This window comes from Centruroides sculpturatus, unplaced genomic scaffold (assembly GCF_000671375.1).
Source record: "Centruroides sculpturatus isolate CEXI.00-Female unplaced genomic scaffold, Cexi_2.0 scaffold153, whole genome shotgun sequence".
Lineage (NCBI taxonomy): Eukaryota > Metazoa > Arthropoda > Arachnida > Scorpiones > Buthidae > Centruroides > Centruroides sculpturatus.
Window position 1 is genome coordinate 595086 of NW_019384491.1, and position 27436 is coordinate 622521.

At 32.7% G+C, this 27436-nt stretch overlaps 1 protein-coding gene across 1 annotated transcript; it reads left to right on the forward strand.

The window, feature by feature from the left end:
- Positions 1–3546: 3546 nt before the first annotated feature.
- Positions 3547–22341, forward strand: LOC111621792 (patched domain-containing protein 3-like). Its single transcript, XM_023364042.1, has 5 exons — positions 3547–3888; positions 5533–6050; positions 16857–17335; positions 20631–20970; positions 21057–22341. Exons 1-5 carry the CDS (start codon positions 3547–3549, stop codon positions 22339–22341), a joined length of 2964 nt encoding a protein of 987 aa, XP_023219810.1.
- Positions 22342–27436: the final 5095 nt, after the last annotated feature.

Genomic DNA, 27436 nt, shown 5'->3' on the forward strand with positions numbered 1-27436 from the left:
ATTTAATAATTATTAAATGTCAAATTTCAAAAACACGAAAACCAAAAATATTTATCTTTATAATTCGATTAATTTGCGATATATATTTTTTACAAACATGTATTTTCTTTCATATAATTAAAAAAAACTGCAGCTTTTTAAACCGGCACACAGTGGGCCGTGGGACGATTCTAGCAGGACTTAAGTATATAAGCTAGTGCAATTCATTTTTATAATAAAAATTTTTTACTTAGATATCGTATTAACTAAAAATTTACATATCGGAGTCACATTCGGAGTTTGATTCGGATTTCTCTTATAGTACGGTCACGCTCGGTGCTTTTAGTAATTTTCAAACGTTAGCGGTTAACGGAGTTTTCTTATACCAAGTGATCTAAGGTTTATAATGAGAGGATCTGAAGAAATTAAAAGTTCATGTAAAATATCTATACAGTGGTACCTCAGGTTACGAACGCCCCAGCATACGAAATTTTCAGGATACGACATGAAATTCGAACATATTTTTGCTCCACCATATGAACAAAAACTCACCATACGACGTTTCATTAGTTCGCATTTTTCATTTGTTTTTCTTACTAAAGTTATCTTTTTAAATGTATTACTTGGCTTTAATTTAAGTATGTTTTTCGCGTTGAAACGAATTATTTAGTTTTACATGTAATCGTATGGGAATAGATGATTCACCTTACGACATTTTCATGATACGATCTCAGTTTCGGAACGGATTAATTTCGTATCCTGAGGTACCACTGTATTAGTGTTTACTCTATAGGTTTTTCGGGAATAACTCTCACGAAATTTTTTAAATTCCTTGTGTCTAGTTTCTTGCACTTCTTCGGACAATTGTCCTATTGAAACGAGAAACGAATTTTTGATCCGCGTATTAAAACTTTGTGAAGAGTGACTGGCATGGGATACCAACGATAAAAGCGTCATGTATAACTCCGCTGTTTCCTTCGTGTAGATTTCGAATTTGCTCGTATCGATTTCGTAGCCGGATGCCAGCGCTTCTAATATAACCGAAAATCGTTCTATTAGGTTCTTCTTAACACCGGTTATCTCTGCAGTAAGAGTGGTATAAGAAAAAATTTTGCCGAATTACCGTCGTTGGTGTTTCCACCACCTTGCTTGGGAGTATCCAGAAGTAAACTAGTTTCCGTTCTAAATCTATTAATAATATTTTTCTTTCTTGTTGATACTGACTCTTTCTCTTCGGTCTCGCGCACTTGCCATTTTTCAATATCCATTCGATACGCTATGCGAAGAATGCATTCCATGAATCTTATGTGACAAGGAAGAGTCGATAGGCCAAATTAAAAAGTTTCTTCATTGCATTGCCTCATTTTAATATTAGGTAGATCGTTCATTTGGCTGGATGGGACGTCCCAAAAATTCTTTTTGGGAAGTCCCATTATTTGTTTTTGTGGTGTTTTACAGCTTGCACTAGTTTGTGGCAAATCGACATTTTCGATAATTGCCTAATCATTGAGCCATAAGCGATTTTTGTTTGAAAAATGTTTGATATTTCGATTACGTTTCTTCCATCTTTGACTTAAACCAACGGAAAAACAACAAGTAATTCGACGTAACTCATTTTCCACTAACTCGACTAGGATTTGTTAAACTGAACTTTTTTTTAATGTAGTCTACGATAATATTTTTTACTTCGAATGACCCGCTTATCATTTTATTTTTTTCTCTTAGTTTTTCAAAAAGTTCACTCCCACTGACTACCAGCCATGGCCCTGTGAAAAAAAAAAAAATGGTTATACGTCAAAATCCGCGCGTTTCCGCACACAAATATCTGTTAGACATAATTATAAAATTTTCAAAAATCCGAAGAAAATGAAATTAAAACGTATAAAGCTATACGAAAAAAAATGCAGAAGTTTTAAAGTTCTACTTATTTAAAATTAAGTGTAAAAATCCCTTGGGTTTGCGATTGTTTTATATAAAATCCCCTCATTGACTATTATTAATGAAATATACATATTAAAATACATACTTTGGCGATTACTATTCATCTTAATATTGGATAAAAACACTTAAAACAGCCAGCGAAACAACTATTCAAAATAAGTCCGAACACGACACTAACGTTATGATTCCAACCAGATATATAACTGATGCTTTTCATTTGTCGCTTAGCAAAGCCACGGGGCGTATTTTAAAAATTATCGGTAGCAATTGACTCACTGGAATGTTTTTTATTAATGCATAAATATGTAAGAATCATTATCAGTTATGCATTTTTTTACTTTTGTCCTCTTGAATCGTCCCAGGACACACTGTGCGGCGTGGAGACATAATACGGCTAATTGTTTATAAACCCGATTGGCTCGGAAATGTGAAGTCGCCGATCGGCTTAGCAGTTCGGTTTAGTCGTTTGTATTGTTCAAAATCTATGTTATAACGCCTTTTGACTTTAGATATTCTATATTTTATACTATTTTATTCGTTAGAAACACTAGTTCTGGTTTTATAACGAGCAAAATGAGGATGTTTATTGAAACACCTATTTGCCATATCCACAAAATTCAGATTTTATCCTCGAACTGTTATAATTAATTAATAATGGTTAAACGAATCAGAGTAACAATGAATTTTTATAAATCATCAAGAAAAATTGTTTATTTGAGTTACTTGTTTCAGTTTTGTTTGTACGAGAGTTATTTTCATATCTTAATTAACAATTTAATATTCGCCAGTAAAAGCTTTTCCTAATAACGTTGAAAATGATGGCGTTCTGCCAAATGATTTTATTTCACATTCTAATAAATTAAATTTTTTTTTAATCAAGACGCAACGTCATTTGCAATGAGTTATTTTAAGTGAAATTTGAGAATAAGCAACCTGTTTAAATAAAAGCTCGTACAGACCTGTTTTATCACTAAACTTCATAAGCTTAAGTTAGAGTGAAGCTCGAAACAAACGTTTCCAGGCAAATAGTCTCTTATAAAGTGTAAGTACACTTATATTTTATATATTTTAATATAATTTCGACTTTACAATATTGTTAAAACATTATTCGTTAAAAACTTTTATCCGAAGTCATTAAATTAGTTCTTTATTCATTTCTTAAGATGTTGCATTTTATATATAAAATTGCTTGTAAATATAAAGTTAATAGGATTTATTCTGTCATTGATCACGTGCACTTGCCTATATATATACGCAATTTCGCAGGAAACGATTGTTTGAGCAATATATAAAGCCGAATAGCCGAGTCTTCCTTTCAGGAGTACCTGGAGCAGTGTACGGGTGGTTCGAAAAACCTCTGGAATTTTTCGCGGGTTGCTCTGTCCCGGTTATCTCGAACCTTTTCCTCGTCATCCGTCCGCCTCCATTGTGGTTGCAATCAAACCCACGATGCGGACGATTAATAAGGCCCTCTTAGTGCCTAAAAGGAAGAAAGACTCAAAAATGAAAAACTAGACAATTATATAATTATAATAATAAAGTATACTTTTTTATAAATGAAATTTGTATGAAATTCATAAAAGTTTAAAAAAGCAATTAATTCAAAAATATTGATTCCAGGTGGCCATGGCGTGCGATTATATAAGACGAGCTGTTTCTTATACTTTTGCTCGTGTTGGATATCACATCGGATGTCATCCGCTGGCGTACACCATAATACCCTTTCTGATATCTTTAATACTTTCGACTGGATTTAAAGAATTGGAATTAGTCAAAAGCATAGAATATCTCTTTACCCCAATCCACGCCAGATCTAGAACGGAGAGAAATGTTGTCGAATCGCTGTTTCCATCAGATTTTTCAAAAGATTACGACTTTTTAAGAACTTCTAGATTCGGAAGATATGCAGCTGTTATTGCCACTGCCAAATACAACGATTCTATGCTGGANAAATGCAGAAGTTTTAAAGTTCTACTTATTTAAAATTAAGTGTAAAAATCCCTTGGGTTTGCGATTGTTTTATATAAAATCCCCTCATTGACTATTATTAATGAAATATACATATTAAAATACATACTTTGGCGATTACTATTCATCTTAATATTGGATAAAAACACTTAAAACAGCCAGCGAAACAACTATTCAAAATAAGTCCGAACACGACACTAACGTTATGATTCCAACCAGATATATAACTGATGCTTTTCATTTGTCGCTTAGCAAAGCCACGGGGCGTATTTTAAAAATTATCGGTAGCAATTGACTCACTGGAATGTTTTTTATTAATGCATAAATATGTAAGAATCATTATCAGTTATGCATTTTTTTACTTTTGTCCTCTTAAATCGTCCCAGGACACACTGTGCGGCGTGGAGACATAATACGGCTAATTGTTTATAAACCCGATTGGCTCGGAAATGTGAAGTCGCCGATCGGCTTAGCAGTTCGGTTTAGTCGTTTGTATTGTTCAAAATCTTTGTTATAACGCCTTTTGACTTTAGATATTCTATATTTTATACTATTTTATTCGTTAGAAACACTAGTTCTGGTTTTATAACGAGCAAAATGAGGATGTTTATTGAAACACCTATTTGCCATATCCACAAAATTCAGATTTTATCCTCGAACTGTTATAATTAATTAATAATGGTTAAACGAATCAGAGTAACAATGAATTTTTATAAATCATCAAGAAAAATTGTTTATTTGAGTTACTTGTTTCAGTTTTGTTTGTACGAGAGTTATTTTCATATCTTAATTAACAATTTAATATTCGCCAGTAAAAGCTTTTCCTAATAACGTTGAAAATGATGGCGTTCTGCCAAATGATTTTATTTCACATTCTAATAAATTAAATTTTTTTTTAATCAAGACGCAACGTCATTTGCAATGAGTTATTTTAAGTGAAATTTGAGAATAAGCAACCTGTTTAAATAAAAGCTCGTACAGACCTGTTTTATCACTAAACTTCATAAGCTTAAGTTAGAGTGAAGCTCGAAACAAACGTTTCCAGGCAAATAGTCTCTTATAAAGTGTAAGTACACTTATATTTTATATATTTTAATATAATTTCGACTTTACAATATTGTTAAAACATTATTCGTTAAAAACTTTTATCCGAAGTCATTAAATTAGTTCTTTATTCATTTCTTAAGATGTTGCATTTTATATATAAAATTGCTTGTAAATATAAAGTTAATAGGATTTATTCTGTCATTGATCACGTGCACTTGCCTATATATATACGCAATTTCGCAGGAAACGATTGTTTGAGCAATATATAAAGCCGAATAGCCGAGTCTTCCTTTCAGGAGTACCTGGAGCAGTGTACGGGTGGTTCGAAAAACCTCTGGAATTTTTCGCGGGTTGCTCTGTCCCGGTTATCTCGAACCTTTTCCTCGTCATCCGTCCGCCTCCATTGTGGTTGCAATCAAACCCACGATGCGGACGATTAATAAGGCCCTCTTAGTGCCTAAAAGGAAGAAAGACTCAAAAATGAAAAACTAGACAATTATATAATTATAATAATAAAGTATACTTTTTTATAAATGAAATTTGTATGAAATTCATAAAAGTTTAAAAAAGCAATTAATTCAAAAATATTGATTCCAGGTGGCCATGGCGTGCGATTATATAAGACGAGCTGTTTCTTATACTTTTGCTCGTGTTGGATATCACATCGGATGTCATCCGCTGGCGTACACCATAATACCCTTTCTGATATCTTTAATACTTTCGACTGGATTTAAAGAATTGGAATTAGTCAAAAGCATAGAATATCTCTTTACCCCAATCCACGCCAGATCTAGAACGGAGAGAAATGTTGTCGAATCGCTGTTTCCATCAGATTTTTCAAAAGATTACGACTTTTTAAGAACTTCTAGATTCGGAAGATATGCAGCTGTTATTGCCACTGCCAAATACAACGATTCTATGCTGGACGAATCGACAATGCATGATTTATTTAAAATGGATAAGACAATTCGAAATATTAGTTTTATCTGGAGGAACACAACAATCAGTTATGAAAGAATTTGCGCCAAGACAATGCACGACGAATGCCTTAGAAACTATGCTTTATCTTTAAGGGGAAAAGTGAAAAGCATTAAATTAGGAAAATACAAAATCAAGTAAGGTTTTTTATATAAAGGGTAAAAATACGGAAAGGATATATTAATTAAGCAATCAATAAATATTAAATATATTTTTTCCGTGTTTTTCTTATTTATTTAATTTATAAACTAGCTAATTAAATTATATAGATAATACATTAGCCCTAAATGTATCAGGTCAGTCCATAAGTTCGTGCGCATTTTTATCTACAAAAATGCAACAAAAATTTTTAAACTAAATTTTATTTCAATCTATAATGTATTCACCATTATTTTGTACAATTTCTTGCCATCTTGATGGTAGCTTTTTAATCCCGTCTTTGTAAAATGATTTCGGTTTTTAATTAAAATATTCAGAAATAGCCGTTTTTACATTGTTCTCATCCTCAAAAGTTTTCCCTTTTAAAAAATTCTACAAACTCCGAAAAAGATGATAATCACTGGGAGCAATATCTGGCAAATATGGTGGATGAGGTAAAATTTCCCAGTTGAAGCTTTTGAGTTGAGCAGTTGACGTTGTTGTCAGTTAGCTATTGACAGTTCATGTGGTGTTCATTTTCCTAGCTTTGAAACTTTTCCGATTTGTTGTAGATGTCTATGAACAGTTCCATGGGATGAATTTAAACGTTCCGCAATTTCATCAACTGTTAAAGATGGTTCTGCTTCAACTAGTGCAGAGAGAGCATCATCATCAAAGTCAACAGGTCTTCCAGTACGAGCCTTATCCTCCACACTAAAATCATTATTTCTAAATCTTTCAAACCACTTCTGCGCAGTCCTTACACTAATTACAGTTTGATTATGAACAGTATTTAATTTTTTGGCTGCATTTGTAGCATTCTCACCACTTAAAAATAAAAAGTATAAAACATGTCTCTTATATTCATCTGTTACTTCCATTTTAACGAAAATAAACAACTGAAATGTTCCCAATTCTGAACAGTATTATATGAATGAGATCCAATTTAACACTCAGTGTAAAAAGTATCACATTAGACTGGCATTTTTAACAGCAAAACAAGATTTTTCTCAAGGTCATAGAATACGCACGAACTTATGGACTGACCTGATATATGTAAAACATGCCACGTTAAAAATTATACGTCGTTAATACGTAATTAAAAATATTCGAAGTGATTGAATATGATAATTGTTTTATACATTTATTAGGTTTAGGTTTGTATCTACAGGTTGATACGCACTTCACTTCTCTTCCTCTCATTTTTTTCCCCTCTCTTGTCTATGATATGAATTCTTATTAAAAGAAATCAATAAATTTTTTTAATTTCTTCAATAAATTTTAAACATGTCGCTGTTATCTTTCTCATTTCTCTCATAAATTTGGTCGTCATCTAATTTTAAACTGGTTTTGTCATGCAACGTAAATGGTGAAATAAATTAAATAGTCGTGCTATTTTTCCTGCTAGCGAAACATAACATAATAATAAATTAATCATTTAAAAATATCAGAAATTAAAATAAAACACTTATCTAAAACATTATGTCAGTCTAGTGTCCAAATAACTCCAATTTCCTTTTAGTAAGTAATGTAGAGCAATGGGATCCAACATAGTTCTATTTGTGCATAAAGACAACAACAGTTTAGTTAAATTAAAAGATTTTGATTTGAAATAAAAAAATGTCTGGTAATTCTATTAATAAGGGATTATACCCAACGTCTATAGTTTTGTCACCACAAGATATTTGTTTAAAATTCCGTTTTAAAATTTTATAAACATTTAATTAATAATAAAGAAATGAAAAAATATTCAATTAAATTTAAATACTTACTATTTTTAAAAATACATTTATTTGTAATCTTATTAAAAGTATTAAAATTAAAATGTCTATATGTCTTGGTTAAGTTTTGTAATTAAATATTTGTTTTCTTACCAAACATTTTAAATGTAAAACGCATTTTAAAATTAAAAGATTGATTAAAAAACTAACAAATAATCATATATTATTTAATTTGCAAATTTCTAAGCATTTTAGGTTTCAAGACGGAAATGCATCATAAAAATATAACGAACATAAACGTGTTTCCAAAAATACGACTCATTTTAGTATAATAAATTACTTTTTCTATAGTTGTAATATCAAAAATTATATTTTACAGAGAAAAATTATTATGATTAAGGTAGGTATAAATGAAAATAATCAACCGAGGTTACAATAAATGGTTAATAATACATAGAAAATATAAAACTCTAGAATTATGTCACCGGTCTTTAAATGAAAGTGATGGGTGTATTTGCAGAATATTTTTAATTTTTAATGCAATAAAATCGATGTAAAAATGTATATTTAAAGTCACTGCATCATACTTATTACCCCGATGTATTGTACTCAGTGTTGTTACTGACATTACTATTTATTTTTTTTTCCCTTTGTTTTATAAAAAACCTACGGCAGCAACAAACGAACAATTAACCCAAGTTTTGCAGTTTTCGGTTTGCCTCTAATTCTAGCTTTTCTGTCTAGAGTTTTGATGTTATGCTTTTCCCATAGAACAGGGTAAAAAGGATAAACAGTAGTGTCGGAAATCACACTAAATACAATATATCGGATTTGAGATAGCGTTCATCTTTCATTGCGTATACTTATTACTCTTATATGGATCTAAAATATTTTAATACTTTTTTTACAGTTTTTACTTCATTAATATATCAGCTATTCATTATAATATATATAAATTGTCTCCCTATAAGTTATCGTACAATTATAAAACTTATTTGTGAATGTGTCACGTTGCATTTAAAATTAAATTAATTATAATTATTTAAGTAAAGAATATTCAAAAATAATTGTATTTTATTAAGAATGCGNACCCTATTTTGTGTTAGTCCTGACTAGACTAAGATTTCACTATCTTTAGTCTTAAATTTTCTATAATAAATCACCAAACGATCGCCTAAATATCGGACGATAATATGGCTATTTAAATGATTGGTATAAAGTAATTTGACACTAGAGGTAAACGTTAGGCGCCATCTGTTAAATAAATTAATAATTATAATTAAATAAATAAATTATTAAATAAATTTAGAACTTTCTGGAATAAAAGAAGCGGGTTCGAGCCCCGTCCGGTTCGAGTTCGAGCCAGTTCTTTTATTCCAGATTCTAAATTTATTTAATAATTGATTTATTTAATTATAATTATTAATTTATTTAACAGATGGCGCCTAACGTTTACCTCTAGTGTCAAATTACTTTATACCAATCATTTAAATAGCCATATTATCGTCCGATATTTAGGCGATCGTTTGGTGATTTATTATAGAAAATTTAAGACTAAAGATAGTGAAATCTTAGTCTAGTCAGGACTAACACAAAATAGGGTAATATATTCGCGTTCTGACTCGCGATATTAAGATTATAATACAATTTAAAAAGAAAGGGGATAAATACTATGATTGGAGGAGATCGCGAGGAAGTTCGATAGGAGGTACGAGAATTTACTTCCAACTTAATTAATAATAAGTATAAATATATTTAATAATTAAATAAAATTAAGAATACAACTGAATACAATACAATAATATAGAGGTCATTAACCTATCTAACTATAATCATATTAATTTATATTGAGAGAGAGTTTACCATAATATTTAATAATATATCTCTATGATACTTGAGTCTTGAACTTATGTAGGCGGAAGTTGAAAATTCAAGGGGAGACCAGGCAGAAAAATATATGTGTTGATGGATAATTGGAATTCATTACACCGACCGGAATTTGGCGCGTATAACCCTTTTTATACAGAAAAATATTCTCCAATCAGGAGCAGAACTCTGTCATCTGAGCAAGATGAAATTATTGTAGATCGAACTTTAGTCGTAGGATGTGATAAGCTTTTATAAAGAATTAAATTGGTGGGAAAAGAAACTGTATTTCCTTGTTTTCCTTTAATTAATTTCCCTCAAAATTTGTAAAGTGTACAATTTTAGTGACAAAATATTACATCGAATTTTATAATTTATAAAAATAAATAAATCTCAAATTCAGATTCTCACACTTCTTCTTCTTCTTCTTTATTTTCGCCTTTTCCCATGTTTATATGGAGTCGGCGTTTCCTTCTCTAATACGTTTTTTCCATTTCTCACTATCAAAGGCTTCTTCTCTCTTAAGTCCCATCTGGTTCAAGTTTTCTCCACCTTATCTTTCCAACGCGTCTTTGGTCTTTCTCTTTTCCTCTTTCCTTTTACTACCAGTTTTCCAATCTTCTTTCCAACATAATCGTCACCTCTTCGTTCTACGTGGCCAAAGCACCTCAACCTACATTCTTGCATCTTTTTGCTCAAGAAGCCTACATTAACAGAACCTCTAATAAAATCATTCCTTATTCTATTATTCCTCGACACTCCACACATCCATCTCAACATTCTCATCTCCACCACCTCCATCTTTCTGTCTTGGGCTCTTGTTATTGCCCATGTCTCAGCACCATATAACATTGCTGGTCTAACAACTGATTTATACAATTTTCCTTTCATATTGCAGCTAACTTTTTTGTCGCATAACACACCGCTCAGCTTCCTCTAGTTCATCCATCCACATTGAATTCTATGCTGCACCTCCGGGTTCAATCCTCCTCCCATCTCGACAAATGTCCCAAGATACTAAAAACTCGGAAGAAAAGAAAGCGGCACATTTGGGATTTTAGTATTACATTCGTCTCTACCATTCAGAGTCATATAAGCTGTTTTAGTTCTGCTAATCTTCACGCTCCTTTTTTCCAAAACTTTTCTCCAACCATCCAGTTACTTCTCAGCCTTGGTTTGGGAAAGTTCACACAGCACACTATCATCCGCAAACAGCATACTCCACGGAGCCTCACGCTGCACGCCACACATCAACACGTCCATTATTAGGTCAAACAAATAAGGGCTAAGGACCGATCCCTGATTCAAACCGACATTAACGAAGAACCCTTCTGTAGTGTCCACACTACTCTTAACTTGAGTCTGCGCTCCTTCCACGTCTTGACGAGCCTAACATATTTTTCTGATACATTCTTTTCCCTCAAACATTTTCATATATCTTGCCTTGGTAACCTATCATACGCCTTTTCTAGATCTATGAACACCATGTGCATTTCCTGCATTTCTCTGCATTTATCTGTGCCTTTCCATCAGCTGTTTTACAGCAAAGATAGCATCAGTCGTACTCCTTCCGGGCAAAAAGCCAAACTGTTCCTCTCCAATCTCAGATTCTTGCTTAATTCGTCTTTCTGCAATTTTCTCCTAAATATTCATAGAATGGTACAATATTATTTTACTTCTGTAATTTCCGCAATTCTGTACATCCCCTTTACGACTTTAAAGATCGGCACCAGAATGCTCTTCCTCCATTCATCTGGGATCTTCTCCTGCTGCCAGAGTTTCTTCATAAGATCCCAGAGTATACCAATTCCTTCCTTATCCAAACCTCTCCAAGTCTCAACAGCAATCTGATCAGTGGCTACTACTTTTCCCATCTTCATTTTCCTAATAAGCACATTTTCCACTTCTCTGCTAACATCTTGCACCACTCCTTCATTTGCTTCTCCATTCTTGTATAAAGTTCTGAGGTTTTCTTCATTTAATAAATTCCTAAAATATACATTCCATCTTTCCTTGACCCTTTCGTAATCTTGTACTACCACTTCTTTATCATCTTTCAATTAATCAGTTTAATAGAGGTAAAATCTTTTGATGCCTTATCTCTTGCTTTGACAATTCTCATCAACTTTCTTTCACCACTTTACTTTTCAAAAACTTTTTAAGCCTCTTCTAAAGCCTTTGCTTTCGCAATAGCCACTGCCCTTTTAGTCATTTTATTTGCCAAATGGTAAGTTTCTTTATCTTTAGGCCTTCTCTTCAAATCTGTTAAGGTTAATCATATTCGTTTTGTAAACCGCGCTTAAGTTAAGCGTCATCTGTTCATTATTTATGTCCGGTCATTGAAAGATATACAAAAGGTAAATTGTTATATAAAAGGTAAATGTATATACAAAAGGTAAATTGTTTACAAACTGAGTCTTTGTCTATTGTTTGATAAATGTATATTTTATTTCATCAATTGTTTATGATAGCAGATGTCTTTTGTGTAAGATCCAAGTCGGATGCAAGTTAATAAATGTTCTTGTTAATCTTATCTCGCCTTTTGATTTGTTGATGCTTACTAGAAATCATCACAAAATCCCACCTTTTCTTCGTTTCTTTCTTTTGTTTAACTGCGGATTGCACTGTACATTACCAAAGAGGATAGGTTTAGGTTCGTAGTACTAGCGAGCGCGTAGTTTCGAGCAATCGCGAGCGATGGCGAGCGGTTGGGGGCACTCGCGCCGGTAAGGCCGGAGAATTATTGCGTTGACAACATCATACGCAAACACAACCTTCTTCATCGACCCCCAGGACCTAGCCGAGGCGGAGACCAACGGCCTCACCCCCACAACATCAGGAATAGGCTAGGCGTCGCCAGGTAGCCAGAGGACGTCGCGGGAGACGCGATTGTTTTCTAACCGATTATTGATTTCAGTACAAGAATATAATAAGTGCCCACGTATCAGACACTCTTCTAATACGTGAATTGTAGATAGCAGCCGTCTCGAGGAACTTCTAAGTTCCACCACTAGATGTCGCACAGTCGCGGCCACTCACGCTGTAACGCCTCGTAGGGACTGTAAAAGGAAAGTTGATTTCCCGTTGTCATAAAAGTGAGAAATGTAGGCCTACTGTACTGTATTTCCTTTAGTGTAAACAACATGTGAAAGAATTTTTTCCTCACGTTAATTTATTAACAATTTTAAATATCATCGTTTTCTCCATTTACATGAGAAAACGACGATATAATTTCTATCGAAAATCGAAGGAAGTGTCTAGAGTCTCCGTTATAGGAGAGATTCTTGATCAAAACGACTCAAGATCTAGGTCGAAGTATTTAACTCCTTATTTAATTAAATTAATTGGATAAATTACGTCCCGATTCTCACACAAGGTTAGTAAGTTATTACTTTCTTTTAAGTTTGAGGGCACTCTGACACACGATCTAGCATGTGACATGTCTAGGGAATTCGATCCCGGTCCCTATTTCTAATCCCGGGATTTCGGGATTATACTTAGTCAATCCCGGGATCCCGGGATTATTTCGGTATTGAGGGTTAATAAAAAATAAGAAAATCTTACAGAAATTAACAAATCAAAATTTAGACAAAAATCAACATATTTTACAGTATACACCTAGCTAATTTAATCACTCTAAATAATCAGACTCAGAGTCAGACTAACCGGACTTAAAATCACTCAGTTTTCATGTTAAATTTATTCTTTTTTAAGCATCACTGACATCTCTTTAAACTCACATAAATTGAAAAAACCTTTATGTAACAAACTATGCAAATAAACGTTGAAAATTAACAAAAATCTCTCTTAACATCGACTAAATAGACTACTTTCATATAGCAACCTAGTAAGTAGGTAGTAAAGTAAGTTTCTTAGCAAAAAGTATTTAAAAATAATATTAATCAGTCACATTTTTCTTAAATATAAAGAAAACTAATCTAATAGGAACATTCTAATTTGAATTGCGAAAATATGATCTGAGAAATAACAACGCATCCTGTGTCTCATCACCAAGTCTGCTTCTCAATTTGTTGCACATATATGCAGCTGCTGAGAAAACGCGTTTAGGTTTGATGGAAGTTGGAGGAATCGTTAGTAAATACTTATAAGCCCGTTCTAGTTATAGCTTCGAGGACACGGGGAGGTTGGAAGAAAACAGTCCGGTCGACACAGATCGGGATTGTAGGAGTAAAGGCTACAATCCCGATTGTTTCGATCATTGTAAGCATGCCTTTCTAAAAATAAACACGTTAATTTTGTAAATTCGGTCTCTGTGTGAGTCTCTCAGCATCCAGCAAACCACTACTCCCAAACGTAAAAAGACTTTCTCGCATCATCCTGACAGATCACGGGCAAGGCGGGGGTCGTAACCTTTTCACCTAAGGTCGACCCCCCTAAGCGAGAGGCGTCGGGTCTATATTAACCACACTGGCAAAACAAGATGGCTGACACATTGACAGGTAAAACGCACTGAGTAGTGCTCTCGACTGCGCCAGAAAATCGATTGGCGCCCGCGAAAATTCAAAAATACAAAAATGAAGTATATTACCAAGTAACCCAGTGAGAACTGCTTGCCTATCATTTTAGTTGAAAATACAAGAAGTTTTATTCCAAGCAAGCATCGCAAGCCCGCTAGGTTAATTTCTGCTGCTTGCTTGGAATAAAATTTCTTGTATTTTATATTAAAATGATAGGCAAGCAATTCTGTTAAAAGCACTGGCACTGAACGTTTCGCTTCATGCAGTCTATTTTGCAACTTTTTTAAAATGATGTCAATCCCGAAAATCTCGGGATTAGGAAAACTTAATCCCGAAAATTTCGAGACTGAAAAGTGGTCGGGATCCCGGGATCCCGATTTTCGAGATCCCGGGATCAAATCCTCTAGACATGTCACTTCTATGTACTGTACTGTACGTTATTATATATTCTACTTGAAGTGATGCAAATCTTGCCACGTCAGTGTCAAACGATTGTAGTACGCTCAACTTTTCATAGATGTTACTAACAACTTAATTTAAATAAGTTCAAATAAATTATTTTAATTTTTATTTTTCTTCACAGATAAATAACAAACTTCGTTCAGTGTAAACAGGAAAGACAATCCGGATTGAAATACACAGTTTATTGAATTAACAGAAAGACATTTTCTTGCCAAATAGTACGCAAGAATCCAAAAGCGTCGTTTACATTCATCAGAACTAGTATAAATAATAATAATCATTAACTTCAATAAGCGAAAAGCATCTTCGTAATAGCAAGCCACGATTATTACTAAATGAGCTTCTGCCAGATTATTCCATTTTCCTTTGAATCACACGTAAACGCGTCACTTGTACAGTACGTCATTGCCAACTTACTGCCACTGTTACGTCACTTCTCGTGCGCTTCGCTTAACAAGTGAATTTCATGTTTGCTTCATATCCAAAACACACGCCTTTGTCTTTCTTCTACGTTAATTTGCCGACCTGTAACGAGTGTAAACAATTATACACAAGGACTAATTATTCTAACTTTTTTAAACTTGTGTTACGATTAAGCAATAGCATTTGTTATAAAATAGAAATTACAAGTAATAATGACAAAATAATTTATATACTGTACCAGAAATATTACGTTAAAGACATTTTGTGATATACACTAAGTTATTCTTAAATAAAATATGATAATCTGTAGTTACTAAACACTTAGTAGTAGAGAGGTTGCGGCCGACGTTTTCAACGCGAAAACGTGTACGTCGGACGTTCAGCGCGGCATTCCTGTAAGCCTAGACGTTTGACAATGGCGTTTGGAACGTCGAGCATGATTACACTGACGTTCCAAACGCCATTGTCAAACGTCTAGGCTTACAGGAATGCCGCGCTGAACGTCCGACGTACACGTTTTCGTTGAAAACGTCGGCCGCAACCTTTCTAGTATTTAGTAATATTGTACTTAGTACCGTAGTTTAATTATTTTTACTTTACTAAACGTTATATCACTCGTTATTTCTAATAGGCAAATCTACTAGTTGTATATTACTTATAAACAGTATAAGAATAAGTGTGCAATTTAAGATAAAGATTTGTACATTTTTCCAAACGAAAATTTCGAGTGCAAATTTTGTTCGTTATTTATTACTATTTCGACAGATTAAAATCTGTACCAAATTAATATCACAATTTAACAAGCTTACCTCTCGAATTCGCAATTTCTTTGTAAAAATTTTAAAATTTATACACAATTTTTAGATTGTTTTCTTTCAAACATAAAACTGTAACCGTAAGAACTCATTATTATCACTATTCTTAACGTAGCTGAAGAGACAAAATCTTTCAACACAGTGGCGTAGCGTAGTGGGGGCGGCAGGGACGGCACATTATTCTTCGCATTGCAAAATGACATACATACGTCAGGAACTTCAGTTCGAACAAACTTCACCTGCCGTTCAGGTCAGTGATTTTAAAAAAATGGCATCCCTGGCACGGATTTTTTCATGACTTATTCTGCGACGAAACTGAATTTTAGTTTTTTAAATTGAGATACATAAATAAGGGGACGGCGAAATTTTCCTCCGCCCCGGGCGGCTGACACCCACGCTACGCCACTGTCTCAACACTTGTAATTTGTCGAGGAGAGTTCTTAGCTAATTGACTAGATGGCCACTAGGAGTTTTTTGACTTTCCTCACGTGTTTAATATATAAATACAAGTAAGTTTCGCACAGAATGTTCTCCCGCTCTTGCCACTTTAATTCATTTCAGTAATCTTTAATACTGAATCTTTCAGTTTAACAATTAACGTAAATACAAACGTTCTAATTTTTTTTTTCCATTTCGTATTAATATAAACTTTGAATACTTTCCAATTAAATATGAACCTTATCGTTTCACAATTATTACGAAAATATAAATTTGGTTGTTTCAAATATTTAATGATAAAAATGAAACGTTATTTTATTTTCATATTAATAACATAAAGTCACATTAAGCACTTAGAATACGTAAATTTAACAACTAATGTAAATACATTCGTTGTTAAATTTACAGTTGCAGCATCCTTTTGCTAAAGTTATTCGATTATAATTGATTTATACATACATTATTAAATTAAAAACATAGTTTTTGACAATATATAATAAAAAATTATATATTTTTACACACTAATAAAAGAATACGCAGATTTATTAATATCATTTTCCTGACAAAAGGAAATTTCATTACAGTGTGATTCTATTCCACAGGTATCCATTGGAGAAGACTGAAGGAGAGCCCATACCACCTCTGATAAACTTAGGAGGAGTGTTTATAGATAAAAATAATTTAGTGAGAGACTTCAAAGCAGTAAGACTCATATATCAACTGGATTCTGGTACAGAAGAGAAGAATCAAATTTCGTCCAGATGGGAAAATGAAGTTTTAGCCAAGTTATCGAATTTGAAATTTAAATATATCAAATTTTCTTATGTTGTCGGAGACACATTTGACAACGAAGTAAACACAATCAGTCAGAAGTTTTGGTATCTGACCTTAATACTCGGTGCTCTTATGGTATGTTTTTCGGCACTGTCTTCGTGTTCTAGAGGTGTCGCTAGCAAACCTTTACTGGGTATCGCAGCTTGTCTTTCGGCATTTATATCTACAGCTTCTGCCTTTGGATTATTATTGTATTGTGGAATGGAGTACTTCGATATAAATATGGCTATTCCGTTTCTTATGTTAGGTAAGTATACGTATTTTGAATAAGTACAGTGAAGTTTAATAGCGTATATGATATTATACTAAATTTGTATCGATAACAGGGCCTTCAATCAGTAGAAAAAGTAAAATGTTATTTATAAATTATTATTTTTCTAAACTGAGTTACTTATTACTCATTGCTATGCGATCCTGTAAGGCTAAACTGCGTCAGACTACAGTTAAATATTAAATAAATTCAACCTGTAGAAAAAAGTTTTCGAACAACAAAAACGTTGCGAAAATTATTGATCTGAGGAATTTTTTTATTTGTTAAGAAAGAATCCCAGAGTTATTAAAATTCTGAAGTTTATTTCTAATGCCAAGAGCCTTTGTTATTCAAAATATCACACTGGGAAAACAATTATTAGTATAACGAAATAAAATCCCGACAACTTAGTCTGGGAAAATTTTCGCGCAAATTTCTATCTCTAGAAACAGTTTTCCAACGTAGTAAAAAAGAATGAAATAGAAATTCTTGTATATTTACTTGGGTCACTTTAGCGTTTATAACAGCTTCAATGCGTAATGGCCCTATTTTCTCAAGTTTATGTTATCGTTACTTTCCTTTCAACTCTGTAACGAAGCAATTTTCAAATCTTCCTTTGTTGTATGTCGTTTTTCATTCATTAAAATTTCCAGTTTAATAACAGATTTATATGTTATTGAAATCTGTTCGGTGGCCAAGGTATAGATTTGACGTTAATTTTTTCAAATATTTTTTTTACGTTTTTCGTACGATGAAAACTTGCATTATCATCCTGGAAAAAACTTCCTCATTCTCAAATTGATTTTCAACCATAGGAATCACTAAGAGAGAAGCCCGTATTATATTATTTCATTTTATATAATTACATACGTTATTTTTCGTATGAGTTTATCCCACCAAATTATCAATGTAATACGTTATAAAAATTCTTGAAATTGTGTACAGTAAAAAAAGAAAATTTTGAAAATGTCTTAAATTAGTTACTCGGTATAATAAATTTTTACGTAATGTTTGTAGTTGTATAAATGAATAAATACTATGATAAATATTAAGGTCAGATATCAATGAAAGTAGAGATCAGACATGGAAATCGTTATACTACGTTCGCACACAATCCACGACTTACTTTGATCTCGATTTATCTACAATCTGGATTGTGACTGTCGCTAGTCGAACGTCGTGCTGTTCGCACAGGCAGTCCGCTCGAGAAGAACCTGGCTATTACACGCGATGATAAAACTGACATAACTACGCGACAAGTCACAAACACCAACAAAAAAAATGGAAATTTTGGTTAAAAATAAATACTTTTTCTTGCCATACATTTAATAATAGACAGTTGTCGTCGTCTCTCCAGATGTCTTTTTTATTTCTCTGTCGCTAGCCCGACACGTGTTCCGCAGCCATCCTGTATTTTCTCGCGCGCGTGGGATTGTGGGATCTCTCTTATGACTGGATCTAGTTTCGAGAACTCTCTCCAGTCGATCGCGATTAAACCTCGTTTCAGTCGAGATTGAAACGGTCGAGAGCGTTCGCACCACGGAACAGTCTCCGACCATACAAGTTAGTCAAAATATAGATCGAAATGCTCGGTACGAACGGGGTATTAGAGAAGGAGGACCAGATTAACACAAAAATATGCTTTTCGCAATTATTAATGGGCCACTTTTTGGTAATGCCTTGTTCATTCCATTCGTTTTTTCACGTGTTGTTTTGCAGTCAATGGTTTTGTTTTAGCTTTGCAAATCGATTTAGTAGGCAAATGCATCATAAGGCACAAACTTGATTTTTTCCTGTTGTTTTCGGTCTGTCAGTTTTTTTAATGTTTATACACTTCCAGATATCTGATATTTCTTTGTTTAATTTATTGTTGAAACGGCAAAATCAAGCTTTTGAGTAACTTTCTGTTTTCTCTTTTGGAATCAAAGTCGCATCCTCACTATTTTTAGCTGGACCCGTTTTAAATCGATGAAAAGAAACGATAATGGAAATTACATGCACACAATATTTTCAGTCGACTAATTCGCATAAACCAACGATTATAGACAAAACTAACTGTTCGAAAAACATTTTACACACTGATTTGGATAAGTTTCTTTTTTAAATTCCTAATCATTTCTTTTAACTGCAATATTCTGCTAAGAATCCAGACTGAAAGAAGCTCGTAGAAGGAAATAATTTCGAACTTAAAGTAAACACGAACGACCTGTTGCTAATATCGGTATATTTTGAACGATCTTTTTCAGCGTACGAATATATCCTTTTACACGAGCCTAGAAAATGTACACTTGAAAATAGTTTTTACTGTATGAGTTAATACGTTGCCTTCCACAAATGATTAATTACATTTTATTTTCGATTGAATCACAGGTTTACATTCGTGTTGTAATATATTCGAAAAATTATTTTCTTTCNTTTACTGTATGAGTTAATACGTTGCCTTCCACAAATGATTAATTACATTTTATTTTCGATTGAATCACAGGTTTACATTCGTGTTGTAATATATTCGAAAAATTATTTTCTTTCAATACCGGCTTATAAGAAGTTAATTTTAACATTTTTTAATTTTTTAAAGAGTTTCTAAGATTTAAACGATACTTTTTTAATAAACCAGAAAAAAAAAAACATTTTTTAACAAGCTATACAGTAGACCCCCTATAGCACTGTAGATAATTCCGTGTTATATAAATTTCATGTTGTACGAGTCACTTAGATTTTACAAATACGTGTGCCGGGCTATGAACGTCTCACGTATTTGTAAAATCTAAGTGACTCGTAATAAAACGGAATGATCTACAGTGTTATAGGGTCTATTGTATTACCTCCAGGTGCATTTCGCCTTGATCAAAACAAGGCCTTATAGTACATCATCTAAATTGAAATTGTCTTAACAATTTTCAAAGATTAATCTATCTCATATTATAAGAGAAATTCTTCAAGATTTATGTTTAAAGACATATTTTCCTACTGCTGCTCCGGAGATAGGAAGGTATCTTTATTACAATGTCATCTAATATTTGATACAATTTACGAAAAAAAGACTTCCATTCCCATAGCATCAAATTCTATTATGCTGATAACCAAAATCGTTCGATAGAACAAAATTCGAGCAGAGTTCTGCTTGTTTTTATATAAATGAAAGTTGATTAAGCTTATTTTTGCATATTCAACTCTATCACTTAAATACTTTTAAACTGCGGATTTATATTTATTAGTGTTTAGAAATGATATTAAACTCGTTTGTTATAAACGTAAAACTGTAACGACACTAAACAGACTATTTCTACAGGTATCGGCATCGACGACTCTTTTGTACTTTTATCTGCTTGGAGACGTACAGACAGCAACGACGAAGTGAAGAAAAGAATGAGCGATTCTTACTCCGAGGCTGCAGTTTCTGTTTCTGTCACTTCTATAACCAATATTCTTGCCTTTTGTACATGCCTTATCACTCCTTATAGAGTTGTACGGATATTTGGTACATATTGTGCAGTGTCGTTAGTCTTCGATTACATCTATCAAATATTTTTCTTCGGTGGGATTATGGCTCTGGAAGGTTACAGAGAAAAACGAAATCTTCATCCGTTATTTCTATTTCCACTTAAACCAATTATTTCAGGTAAGAAAATGCGGAAAATTTAACGAAAATACTAAATTGCTTTGTTTTCATATGTTTTTCAAAGACATTTTTTCGTTTTTCAGATGAAAACGAAAGAAATTCCCAAGAATTATACATCATGGTATTCTTGCGAGATGTTGCAGGGAAATATTTACAAAAACTCTACATTAAGATATTATTAGCTGTAATATATACTTGCTATTTAGCGGGGGGAATTTATTGCTTGAAATACATTAAACATGGACTAGATTACAAGAAAGTATTTCCGTACACCTCATACGCTGTTCCTTTCATACTTGATCATTATGAATATTTCACACTTCACCCGCACAGAATACAAATTGTTATTAACCAGACTTTAGATTATTCCGATGTACAAACTCAAAAAGATGTCGAAAGCCTTGTAAATACTTTCGAAACTGCTCCGTTTATCAGTGGCTATCTTACAACAGAATGCTGGCTGAGAGAATATCTATCTTTTAGCGAAAGTGCACTTTCTAAATTGGTCTTCAAAGGATATAACTTGAACAATTCCTATGAGTTTTTGGATGGATTGAAAAATGTATTTTTAAATGTTAAAAGTTTCCGCAGATTTCGTAACGACGTCGTTTTTAACACTGAAGGGGATCGAATTTTAGCGTCCAGATGTTATATTCTTAGTTATAATATAAAAAACTCCAGTGCAGAAACGACAATGATGGAAACAGTTCGTAAAATAGCGGATAATAGTAAATTTAAAGTATTCGTACATCATCCATGGTTCGTTTATTATGACCAATACTTAAATGTGACAACAACTTGCATTCAGACTGTATGCCTTTCCGCATTACTAGTATCCTTGGTACTTTTCTTATTTATACCAAATTTCACATGTACTATATGTGTCATGCTAACTGTAGTCTCCATAGAGGTGTGTATAGTTGGATACATGTCTCTTTGGGACGTTAATGTTGACACTATTTCCATGATAATTCTAGTTATGAGTGCGGGATTTTGTGTAGATTATTCCGCTCACATCACGTACGCTTACATAAGTAGCGAAGAAAGCGATCCTGCGGGTAAGATGAGATACTCATTATACGCTGCGGGTTATCCAATAATTCAAGGATGTGCTTCGACAATTCTAGGGGTATCGGTTCTGTATTTCGGTAGTAGTTACTTGTTGTTTATATTTTTCAAAATTTTGCTTCTAACAATGACATTTTCTGCATTTCACGGCTTAATTTTGTTGCCAGTAATTCTTAGCACTGGAGATTCTATAGCGCTTTCTTGGAAAAATAAAAGGAATAGAAAAAACTTCCGTATAATAAAGCATAAAGACAATGATTTGACAAATAATAATGATCAAAGGGACGTTGAATTATGTTTTATTGAAAAATAATGAATACTTATTCTGTCACATTTATAGTTTTGTTAGATAGTAGGATAATTGCTCTGATTTCAATCATCTTCGTGAACTTTTTATGAAGTTATATTCAGGATACAGGAAATTGTTTTATTAACATGTTTTCATGTATGACGTTAATAGTTTTACATTGTCGTTTTTGTAAATTTGTTGCCATGCTTATATGAGGTCAGCATTCCCAACTTTAATATGTTTTTTCAGATCTCTTTATCCAGAGTGTTGTCTTTGGTCCATTCCCTCTGTCGCAAAAAATTTCTGACACTTTCTCTTTCCATATCAATTTCGGTCTTTCTCTTTTTCTATTTTGTATCACTTTCCTGCTTTTTAATCCTCTTTCCAACGCAGTCCTTACTTCTCTCTACGTGTCGAACCCATCTTAGTCTATTTAATAAATATAAAATGCAAAATACAGAGCATTCACAAAGAAAAACCTTTTTCTTTGCTTTTTTTCCTTTCCGTCGTTGCACACTATCAGTAGTACACTAAAATTACAAAAAAGTATGGAGACGATCTTCCTTTGTAGGCTGCATCTTCTGCAATAAAACATGAAAAAATGGTAAAACGTTCTCTGGTGTTTCGCCACAGTCATAATAAACACATAATAAGCACATCTTAATCTACTTTCCATTAGGTCCCATATTGACTGTTCTCTCCGTCTGTTGTAATCGTTCCTTATTCTGATTCGTCATATCACTAATTCCTATTTCTATTGTTTCCATCTTCTTGGTTTCCTATAACTGTCCATATCTCGGCACTGTACATCATTGCAGGTCATACCACGGTTTGTAAAACTTTCTATTATTTTGCAGTTTATATTCTTTTCACACAGCATGCCATTTATCTTTGTCCATTCTAACCGTCTTTATTGACTTTGATGCGGCATATTCGCCCTCATTCCATCGCAACTTGCTATATATAATGCAATATACTTAAATTTAAAAATCTATAATTAACTTCTCATCCTTGAGTTGGTTCTAAATCTTCACCATTAGTCATGTATACTGACTCTGTTCTGTTTGTCTTCAGGTTTTTCTCTCCCAGCACTTTTCTCCATTTTTCCAGCGTCTTTTCGCACGGTGCAATGTCGTCCGCGAATAGCATGCTCAATGGTGTCTTGCTCTTCACATCTTCCATCAATTCATCTATCACCAAATCAAACATCAACGAGCTGAGGGATGAATTATGTTATAGTTCATCTCATAGTAAATCCTTCCGCCATACTTACACTACTCTTTACGAGATTCATTTTTGCTTCATACATTTCCTTTGCAAATGTTACACTATTCTTTGGTATTTTTTGTACTCATACATCTTTATATTTCCTGTCTAAGCACCCTGCTGTACGCTTTGTGCTGGTCTATGAATATTATATGTAATCCTGCCTGAGTAAAGTTCAAATTGTGCTTTTTGATTTCCGTTCTATGTGTTTGTTAAAAAGAGTACCTTATGACTTTTTGAACTTAGTTTAAGTGCTTTTATTTGACGACTATGTGCAATATAATATACAGCAATATTTGTTGCTTGCTTTAACATACTTGCCTCGACTTGTTCGGATTGACTCGCCAACGATGTTATCTGGAAAACGTGCTTCGACGAGTGAAAATTTGAATTAACTTGTTACTACTTATTAAGCCTGTTTGACAGCCTGCATTTCTTTGTACCTTTCCATCAGCTGCTTTAGAGCAAAAATAGTTTGTTACTTGTTCCTCTTCTCGCTATGAAACCAAACTGTTCCTCACCTATAGCTATTTCTTGCCAAACCTTCCACATTTCTATTCCAGATCTTCATTTCTTGCAACATCAACTTAATTTTTCTGCAATTACCGCATTCTTGCACGTCTCTCTATCGTTTACAAATTTGTATCAAAACATTTTCTTTTCACTTATTTTGCATACACTCTGGCTGCCCTAGCTTTTACGTAAATCCCATGCAATATACCATGTCAGCGCTCAAACCTCCGCCCAAATATTTTCATACCTGAGCAGGGATGTGATCAGACTCTGTTGGTTTTCCATCCAATTACTTTTTCAAGCGTCATTTCAGCTTTTTGCTTATATATGCTGTTATTCCTTCGTTCGCATTGCCGTACTTCTGAAATTTCCTGATTTAGTAGCTACCTAAAATAACAGTAAAACCTTTCCTTTATCTTCCTTTGGTCTTGTAACATTTTACCTTTCTAATCTTTTATTGATGTAAAATTTTTATGCCTTGTTTTTTGGTCTCGCAATTCTTATTAGCAGTTTATCCCCATTTTTTTTTCTAGTTACTCACAGACCTTATCTACCGCTTTTGCCATTGGCACATTTATTTGCTGTTTTGCTTGCCGACTTAGGCTTTTTCTTATTATGTGTGATTTTCGATACTGTTTCTTTTTTATTGCAACTCGGAATAATATAGCAGTTAATATTCAATAAAACTTTTGCTGAATTATAATTTTTGTTTTATTGATATACTGAAGCATGAACCGGTAGTTGTAATTAAGTTTCTTCTATTTAACGCTGTCCAGACAGAGAATTAACAGTCCAAATGTAAACAAATCTGGAATAGTGACACGCAGAAGATATATAACCTTAAATAAATAAACAAAAATTCGCCACTGTAGCACGATTCGCGATGGATGCCACGAACGGTTGATCGATTGATAAAAAAACTTTATCTATGACATACTATAGATTTTCAAACTTGATAGAATAACACGTCTAATATCAAAAGCATCACAAAGGATAATCTTCCGCCTGCGATTGAACACTGTTCATCGGAGAATAACAACTACACTGAGCATTATTTCCTGCGTCGTTAAAGTCCCTGATAGAACTGGAGTCTTGAACAATTACAATTTTTGTTTGCTCAAAAGTCTATGTCAAATTAGTTTATTTGATTTAATCTCTAGACAATGTTGAATAAGAGTTGTGTAATTATGATTGGTAACAGATTTTATTAAAAACTTTTAATTTATATTTTTCTTTTCGTATTTTCTGTTGTATACTTTAATAACAGTTGAGTGAGTTGAAGTAAATTTTTATGTAAATATAGAATTATAAATTCTTCCCTACATTTTTAAACAAAGTTTTATAATCTATTATAATAAATAGACATTTTCATAGACTTTAGATATTTGTATTTCCTACGATGTATTTTCTGTTTCTTGGGATACCTAGAAAATGTTTTCAGTTTTATTTAAACTTTGCAGCCTGTTAAAAATATATTTATTATATCTGAAAATAAGGAAACCAATTATACTTTATACGCAGTTATCAAAGTAAATTTATTACGAGAGTATAAATTATGTTTTATTTTATCAATCGATACCAATGTGGAAAACTGACTGTATGGATAATACATTTATATTAAAATATTTTTTTGTTATTTATGTTAAGTATATAGTGATATTGATTTTCATACGTAAAATTATTATACTCATGATAAATGTGACTTTCCGAGTTTTGTTTTGTTTCTAATCTCGACGTTTGATTCTTGTGAAAACCAAACACTTCAAAATTCGGAAAAATATTAACGCGTGTTTGTGTGCGTTGATATCTATATCGCTTAATATTTCAGGATGGAGTAAAGAGTAACAAACGAAATATAGCATGGTCTCTTGTATATAATGGGCGTGAATGCGATGAAATTTTCGGGTAAAAGCTGGCAGATAAACGGGATGATGTGTCGTATCTCGAGTGTGGCCAGACTTAACGAAAACTTTATTTGTTATTGACATTTATACTATTATTGTAATATGCTTTCCAAGCTTTTTAATATGTTCGTAATCTTCAACAGATACATTTGTTTAGTTTAATGTAGAACTCCTTTTCTGATGGTAATTGTTTTATGCAATTTTCTTCACAATCCACGGAATAGTACCTAAAATCGCCTTTTCTTGCCTTATAATTTTCCGAAAAAAATTTTTCTACAAAGTATTTTACTGTTTCTCCAAAGTCTTTCATTGTTGAATTACAAGACAATTTATCTAAACTACTTGCTATAAATCTGAATAAGTCTATGAATTTGAGTGTTATTCTACCGATGTGTTCTAAATGCAATACAGTATATTTTTCTTTGAAGACAAACGAAAGAATTTTCTTTTAGAAACACATAAAATAAAGTTAATTGGTACTCTCCCAGCACTTTTCTCCATTTTTCCAGCGTCTTTTCGCACGGTGCAATGTCGTCCGCGAATAGCATGCTCAAAGGTGTCTTGCTCTTCACATCTTCCATCAATTCATCTATCACCAAATCAAACATCAACGAGCTGAGGGATGAATTATGTTATAGTTCATCTCATAGTAAATCCTTCCGNAATTACAAGACAATTTATCTAAACTACTTGCTATAAATCTGAATAAGTCTATGAATTTGAGTGTTATTCTACCGATGTGTTCTAAATGCAATACAGTATATTTTTCTTTGAAGACAAACGAAAGAATTTTCTTTTAGAAACACATAAAATAAAGTTAATTGGTATAAAATATTAAAAGAAGGGAAATTTTCTAATAGCTTTGTGATAGAATATGCTAACAATGTTATTTGACAAAATATTTTACAATATCAACTCTTCTCGATATTAATTCTTAAATTTAAATATAAAGTTGGCTGATGTGCTACATCGCAGTAGGAAGAAAATGTAGTAAAAATGCATTAAATTCAAACTGTTAAGATCTCTTCCTTGACTTTCTTGTCTCTCGGATTATAAGCTAAAAGGATTCAATAGGAATTCCGACAATTTTCGATTATAGTAAGATGTAAAATTTAAGTAGTAAATAAAGATTTAAAAGAGTTAATATGTAAAAGTTTCATAAAAACTTCTATTGAAGGAAGATCGTTTTGAGATGTTTTTAAGAGATTACTTTTATATTATTAACAATTATGCAGTAAATAGGCATAAATTGCTTAATAAAACTGATAGAGTTGAGCTTTTAAAAGTAACGCAAATTCCAATAACGAGCAAAACTTTTATGAGGTTTGACTCCACTCGAAATATCACACATGATCCCTTTATATATCTGTAGTTCAAACTTTAATAGCATCTGTGTCTTTTATATACACGTTATTATGTATTAGTACTACTATTAA